Here is an 8261-nt window from a genome sequence, read left to right on the forward strand (position 1 = left end):
TCACCCTGGAGAGAATTCAATTCTCTCACAGTGGAGAACAGCAGATTAGTTTGTAAAAGCAGCTAAATTATTCTTACATATCATCCTACCTCTCCCTTTAGGGTAGTGGTTTTCAATAGGGCAGGGTGAGAGGGTGGATTTCTTTCCCTCCCAGGGATATTTGTTATGTGTGGAGACATTTTTGGTTATCATAACCAAGGGAGCTGGAGAGCTACTGGCATTTCCATGGGTAGAGGCCCAGGTTATTGCTAAACATCCTACAATGCACAATCAGTCCCCTATAACAAAGAATTATCCAGCCCAAAATGTCAACAGTACCAGGGTTTTTAGACCTGTACCAGAGTTACAGACCCCACTTTTTAGCCTCTGATCTATAGAAATAAACCAAAAATTCAATCATGACCTATAAGCAGCCTTAAGGAAAATGATTAGAATGTAACTCTTACCAAAAAACCTTTTTTTTCCTCTTCTAAAGATTTTGTTTATTTATTTTAGAGAGAGAGAGCACGCATACATGCAAGCATGGGGAGGTGCAAAGGGAGAGGGACAAGCGGACTCAGGGCTGAGTGTGGAGCCCGACACAGGGCTCAATCTCACAATACTGAGATCACGACCTGAGTTGAAACCAAGGGTTGAACACTTAACTGACTGAGCCACCCAGGCGTCCCCAAGAAAACTTTTTCTAAGTAAATTATACTGTCCTTATTAATTGCTTCCATCTCACCGTAAGATATGTTGACTGATCAATAAACTAGTCAGAGGAATAGAATAATAGTGAGCAACAGTATATGGCTGTAGTTAACATAACCAATCTATAAAATATGTGTATCTTCTTTTGGCATACTACTTCTAAAAGTAGTTGCTGTTTTAGGAAACAGAATACCACTTACACAACCCCCTAATATCTCAATTACCTTTCTAGTCTGAGAAGTAAAATCTCCATCAGTTGCTTCAGATTTCTCACATCTTTTCTTAGATTTTTTCTTGGATTTCTTAGGAGTACTAATTCTGGTGAATTTCATTCTGGAAAAAAAAAAAGACATTCAGAAGCATTTCTATGATTATGTGTAAGAATTTCAATTAAATATAGAAAAGAACCAACTAGGGCTCCAATTTCTGGACAGTTCTTAAAAAAAAAATACTCCCAGTTAGATTCAAACTACTGATCCAAAGTAAGCCAAACTCAAAGCTAAACTCTCAGAAAATGTTTCCTTTTAGAAATCATAAGCTTTACAGAAAATTACCTCCTAAGATCACTCTTCCATTGGCCAAAACCAGCATGCAAGTATATACCTCAAATATATGGCTCCGTTTACCCAAGAAATAAAACTCTTACTTATTTTTAATCTCATGTTTGTTAGATGCACAGAATTCATATATATATATATATATATATATATATATATTTTTAAGATTTTATTTATTTGACAGAGAGAGAGAGCACAAGTAGGGGGAGTGGCAGAGGAAGAGGGAGAAGCAGACTCCCTGCCGAGTGGGAAGCCCGACGTGGGGCTTGATCCCAGGACCCTGGGATCACGACCAGAGCCGAAGGCAGAGGCTAACCCACTGAGCCACCCAAGTGCCCCTAAAATTCATATTTGAAAAATATTTCTCCAGGGAATTAATAACCGTGATAAGAGTTTGAACTCATCTAAAATACATCCAGAATTCTTCTAAAATCATGCCTGGCTTTAAATTAAATGTGGAAAATAAACAGCATTTTTGAAACTGTTTTCTTATAAATCAGCTGTGTTCTAGAAAAAATAACACTCTCCAATCCTCAAAGTATTTTCCTTCCCAGCTAATAATATATGCAGAATATTCAGAGCTTCAGAACAAAAACAAAACTTTACCTAATAGGGCTCTCTGAGTCAGAAGGTACTGTTATTAATTCTGCTGTATATAAACTATGCTTTTCTAGTAAGTTGGCTGCTTTTGGAGTGGAAGCCTTTGCTGGACTACCATCTTCAGAATCGGTACCGCTAAGGACTATTGTAGTAGGTGTGCTGCTGGTTCTTACAGCTCTTCTGGTTGGCTTGGGTGTGGAAACATTTACCAAACTGTCTTCAGTTTCAGCTTTAGAATGTATAACCTTATCCTTAACTGGTATGCTGGTTTTTCTTGAAGACTTCTTGTTACACGGAGAAGAAATTTTTACAGGGTCATCATTTACTAAATCTTTACAAGTAAGACTTTCACTGTTAAGTAATGTGCTGTTTTTGAAAACTTCTGTTTTCTTTTGTCTTAAACTCATTCGAAGTCTATTTTGATTCTGTTTATCTCTAAAGGAAAAAGTTGCTGCTTTCTTTTGAGTATTTCCCTGTCTGTTTCCACCTGGGGTAGTACCAGTACCTAACATTTTCTTATCCTTTTTCTTCAGCTTTTTACTTTTCTCGTTAGGAAAACTTCCTTTCTCAGTGTGTGACGGTGAACTGCCATCATTTGAAACCACCTGAATGTTAGGATTTTCTGTGATTTTTTTAGAATTCTTGTGTCTTCCTTCCTCGTTTAAAGATTTTTCATTGAGCTCTTTCTGCTTCTCAGAAGACTTTCTGACTCCATTTTTAAGTGCATCAGATGCCGGCTGCCTAAATGCTTTCATAAACTGCTGTCTTTCTTCTAGGGTGCATTTCGGTTTCACAGCCTCAGCATTTCCAGCTTCCAGCACTGCCAATTCTAACTCTTCCTCCTGTATGACAACGTTAGATTTTCTTTTCTGAACAGTCTGCTCATTCTCAGGATCAGACAAACTATTTTCCATTTCCAACTGCTTCTGTTTCAAGAAAATGGAGGGTATTTTCCTTGTCTTTCTGGGGGGAATAGGGTGAACTTGTGCAAGAACAGTAACAGTCTTATAGCGTACATGTTGGGAAATTTCACAGGTTCCTGGGTCACTTATACAACCACTTTTGACCATATCTTCAACAGTTTCAGAGGGAATACAAATCGACATTGTAGAGTCTGGTATGTGTTCTGCTTTATTTTCCTTGTGACTTTTTAAAAATTCCTCATAGGAGACAGTAATTGTACTATCATTTAAGTGGGCTGTTTTAGTTATACCACCTCTGGAGTCATTTGCAGTACTCTCGATCTCATTAGTTAGGGAAGGGGTTATCTGTTCCCTATCTTTACCATCTTTTTGATGGAGATTTAGCTCCTCAGCCAATGGTATGCTTTCAGATAGATCTATTATATCCCTGTGCTTCCTTTTTCTCATTTTTTTGCAATCATTTTTTGTGATCCTTTGTTTAGGATTCACTTTCTTAGAGCTTTTTATGGAGGTCATAGTGCTTGAGTGTTTTTTATCTTGAATACTTTCTGCAAGTACCTCCACATGATTCTTGCAGAGTAAAACAGAAGTACTACTTTCTACAAAATCATTATTTAGACTAGTGTCTTCTTTGCTATCACTACTAATTTTAATTGGAGATTCATTTTCAGTTTTAACACTATTTAGTCGATGAGATAAATTAACTCTCTTTCCTCTCTTCTTAAACTCTAGATTTGAGAACACTTCCAAAGGTGTTTTACAGCCTTTGCCACTGTCAGCAGGCCATGGTGCAGATGACTTTAGCTTGCACTCTTTTGCTGATTGTGTCTTCTCATTTGTGGGGGAAGTCTTTCTAAAATAATCCAGAATATTACTGGATTTTGGTGAAGAGAAAACACTGTCTCCAGTCTTCCCTATTGGTGATAAATATTTTGTAATCGTTTTGCAGGAAGATCTGTCATCATCTTTCCTTCGCTTTTTGCATGCCTATCAATTTAAGAGAAAAAAAAAGCAGTTATTTCAAATAAAATAATTCAAAACATAAATTGTAAACACATATCTAATATTTTACCTAACTGGATAAAAAAAGGAAGGCTCCCCTAGGTAATGAACCTGATGTATTAGAAAAAAGAGCTTTTTTTGCTTTTTTAAAAAATTTGTCAGAGAGAGAGAGCACAAGCAGGAGGAACGGCAGGCAGAGAGAGAAACAGGCTCCCCGCTGAGCAAGAAGCCCGACAAGGGGCTCCATCCCAGGACCCTGGGATCATGATCTGAGCCGAAGGCAGACACTTAACAGACCAGGCCACCCAGGCGCCCTGAAGAAAGAGCTTTAAAATTAAATCTACATTCAAATCTCAACATCACATCAGGCCATACACTTATAATTTGTGTATTTTACTTTATATATACTTAAATAAAAAGTTCCAAGGCCACTATACTTATGTACAAATCGTGTTCATTTCTGTTGGCCTCTGTTTACTCTATAACCATTGAATAGTACCACCCACCCCACAAAATTTGTAACAAACACATTGCATAAAAATATGTGAAGTCAAATGCATGGTGGGGACTCTACAAATATTAATTCCATTCCCTTTTTCCTTTTTTAGTTAAAAACAAATTATTCTTGGGGGTGGCTCAGTCAGTTAAGCATCCATCTCTTGATTTCAGCTCAGGTCATGATTTCAGGGTCATGGGATCAAGCCCCTGGTCATTGGGCTCTGTGCTTTTTTTGCCTTTTTAAAAAAGCAAAGAGATTCTCTCTCTCCTTCTCCTTCAGTCCTTCCCCCTCCTGAACTCTCTCCTTCTCTCTAAAATAAACAAATAAATCTTAAAAAAAATTGTTCTATTTCTAAGAAACAGACACACAGTGAACAAACGTATGATCCTCAAATTTTTTTTTTTTTTAATATTTTTGTATTTATTTATTTGACAGAGAGACACAGCGAGAGAGGGAACACAAGTAGGGGGAGTGGGAGAGGGAGAAGCAGGCTTCCCGCCGAGCAGGGAGCCCGATGCGGGGCTTGATCCCAGGACCTGGAATCATGACCTGAGCCGAAGGCAGACGCTTAACGACTGAGCCACCCAGGCGCCCCGATCCTCAAATTTACTAATCAAGTAAAAATTATGGTGAAGGACACTTACCACAAATTAAAAAAAACAAAACTTTCCAGTGTTTTGTTATTAAAAGTTACTGCCTGCCTCTATGTTATTACCCTCACATATCAAGTTGACTATAAATATATATAATACTATAAAGTTGTATTTCTGTTGGTCATAAATTAGTAACTTACATAATAGAAAAAAATTATTAGCTACAAAAAGCTCCATCAGTCTTTTCTTTCATTTTAACTTCCCTCGGTTCATTTGTTAAAATAAACTTTCCAGAATGACAAGGAAATTTTTAGAAAAAGATAAGTAATGAGGGGTGTCTGGTTGGCTCAGTCAGTAAAGCATGCGACTCTTGATCTCAGGGTTGTGGGTTCCAGCCCCAAGTTGAGTGTAGAGATTACTTAAAAATCTCAAAAAAAAAAAAGAAAAAAAGAAAAGTAATGAATGGGGGAAATATACTTATAGAAAATTGAAAGGATCACAAAGCCATCATCATTAAACACAAAGTACTGGGGGAAAAAAAGAAGACAGCAGGAGGGGAAGAATGAGGGGGTAAATCGGAGGGGGAGACGAACCATGAGAGACGATGGACTCTGAGAAACAAACTGAGGGTTCTAGAGGGGAGGGGGGTGGGAGGATGGGTTAGCCTGGTGATGGGTATTAAAGAGGGCACGTTCTGCATGGAGCACTGGGTGTTATGCACAAACAATGAATCATGGAACACTACATCTAAAACTAATGATGTAATGTATGCTGATTAACATGACAATAAAATATTAAAATATATATAAAATATATTAAAAAAAACAAAAAAACAAAGTACTGGGGGCACCTGGCTGGCTCAGTCAGTGGAGCTTGCGACTCTTGATCTTGGGGTTGTGAGTTTAAGCCCCACACTGGGTGCAGAGATTACTTAAAAAAAAAAGAAAAAAAGGCATAGTACTGATACATGAATAAGGTAGCCAACGTAATGGAATGGATTAGAAAACCAGAAAAAGAAATAAGTAAATATTTAAGAACTTGGTATATGAGAACAGTAGCATTCAAGTTAGTGAGCCAATAAGTAATTAATAAATGGTATTGGGACAAATTTCTAACCAGTTGGATAAATATGAGGCAAAATAAATTACAGATTAAAATTTTATATGTTAAAATGAAATGGTAAAAGCATTAGAAGAAAATGCTAATGAGCTGTTAGTATTATCATTACCCTGAGATGGTATCAAAAGCATGATACTACCGGCTCTGGAGTCAGGCAGATCTAAGTTCAAGTGCTGGCTCTGACATCTACTAGTATGGGACCCTAAGCATATTACTTTTAACTTTAAAAAAAATTTTTTTTAAAGTAGGCTCCACAGTGCAGAGCCCAATGCAGGGCTTAAACTCACAACCCTGAGATCAAGACCTGAGCTGAGATCAAGAGTTGGACGCTTAACCAACTGAGCCACCCAGGTGCCCACTTTTAACTTTCTAATTTACTTTTTCTTTTCTTTTTAAAGATTTTATTTATTTATTTGACGGAAAGAGAAAGTATAAGCAGGAGGAGCAGCAGGCAGAGGGAGAGGGAGAAGCAGGCTCTCCGCTGAGCAGGGAGCCCGATGTGGGGCTCTATCCCAGGACCCCAGGATCATGACCTGAGCTGAGGACAGACACCTAACAGACTGAGCCACCCAGGCACCCCACTTTATTTTTTTACCTTCTTCCGTCATCCGTATGGATACAGATAATGATACCTCAGCACAGGGTTGATATTAAGCAAAATAATGTATACAAGGCCCTTACCCTTGCAATACTAAAAGGAAAGTATCATTACTATGAAATAAGGTAAGCAGGGCACCAAAAGCAGAAACTCTAAGGTAAAGCTTGATAAACTGACCATAACAAAAATCAAGAACTGTCTAATTCAAGTACCAAAAGTCCTTCTTCACACCCAAGAAAGCTGAGCAACTGCCTTGATTTAGCAAATATCAGCATAACAACTATTAGCAAGTAGACAAAAGTTATTCAATTCTAAAAAATAAGAAAGAGTCCCAGTTAAATAAGTGAAGGTACATTTTAGCTCACTTCAAGGACACGAGTATGTGTATTTCAGTTAGAATGCTAGCTTGAGATGAAAAGGTGTAAAAATACAGCAACCATCACTTTGAGATGCTACTCCATTAGGTTCATGGCATTAAAGTATCTTTGTAACGACTGCTCAGTGCATTTCACTGAAACTTGGTGAATACATAATAGCAGCATTCCATAGATACTAACTGCAGTATCTTAAGCTCTAGAGCCATGAGAAACTGATTTTTTTTTTTTTTTTAAGATTTTATTTATTTATTTGACAGAGAGAGAGAGACAGCGAGAGCAGGAACACAAGCAGGGGGACTGGGAGAGAGAGGAGCAGGCTTCCCACCGAGGAGGGAGCCTGATGTGGGGCTCGATCCCAGGACCCTGGGATCATGACCTGAGCCGAAGGCAGACGCTTAACGACTGAGCCACCTAGGCGCCCCGAGAAACTGGCTTTTTAAATAAAATTACTTTGTTTGACTCCTGTAGTGACAATCTAAGCGGTAGTCCTAGAACAGGTAGGTGGACAGACTAGTTGAACTTAAAGAGTCTTTTCAAGCTAAAATTCTGATTCCTTACTATGAACCCACACTTGATCCTGGGATCCTCTGTGACACTTCACAAGTCCAAAACATCAGGTTCCACCAACATTTCAGTATCTGGGAACTGGTCGAGATATCTTTTCAATCCTGACTTTCCTGGCCCGCAAACATCTCACAATCTCAATGTTTGTTAATACCTATCACGACTTTAGGAAGCGACACATTCCAGCAATTGTTGCACACAATGTCAACTGCGGGGCCTCAGCAGGTCTCTCCTTTCCCTTCCTAGAGCCAAAGTCGGAATTACCTTTTACCCACCTCGTACAGACAGAGATACACTAGCTCACCTCAATCTCGTAGTCCTTCACCGGAGGGGGAGCAGCTGCCGCCGCCATGGCCAGGACCCCCACCATGCTCCCAGCTTCCCGGAATGCCGGCTCCTAGGGCGTTATGCGGCCGAGCCCCGCCAGCCTGGAGGCCATGGAGGCGGCCGGCTCCCGCCGAGGGAGCAGCCCGGCCGCGGGGTCCGTCTCTGACTCCCCCGCGCCCACCGGGACGGAACGGTCGCGGAGGCTGGGCCCAGCTCAGCCGAGTCGGACGCGGGAAGAGGCGGTAAGAAAGCGCGGGCAGCGAGGACTCTGGGACGCGGCCGGCGAGCGCGGGGTGCTCTCGACGCGGGCGCCCCAGGCTGAGCGCCGGGGACTGTGACCCCGGCTAGGAAAGCAGGCCCAACGCAGATCGGACCCGCGGGCTTCGGAGAGAGTTCTTGTCAATTGGGTTTT

The 8261-nt window shown here is 40.2% G+C and overlaps 1 protein-coding gene across 2 annotated transcripts in view; it reads right to left on the reverse strand.

Moving 5' to 3' along the window:
- Window positions 1-8261, reverse strand: part of ATAD5 (ATPase family AAA domain containing 5) — a 45265-nt gene extending 37004 nt beyond the window's left edge. For both annotated transcript variants that reach the window (XM_032428999.1, XM_032429000.1), the window contains exons 1-3: window positions 7827-8261; window positions 1854-3757; window positions 915-1023 (exon numbers count right to left, since the gene is read on the reverse strand). In XM_032428999.1, coding sequence (XP_032284890.1) covers window positions 915-1023; window positions 1854-3757; window positions 7827-7892 — 2079 coding nt within the window. In that variant the 5' untranslated portion in view covers window positions 7893-8261. The remainder of the gene's footprint in view (window positions 1-914; window positions 1024-1853; window positions 3758-7826) is intronic.

The sequence above is a fragment of the Phoca vitulina genome, unplaced genomic scaffold (genome assembly GCF_004348235.1).
Source record: "Phoca vitulina isolate PV1807 unplaced genomic scaffold, GSC_HSeal_1.0 scaffold40, whole genome shotgun sequence".
Taxonomy (NCBI): Eukaryota; Metazoa; Chordata; class Mammalia; order Carnivora; family Phocidae; genus Phoca; species Phoca vitulina.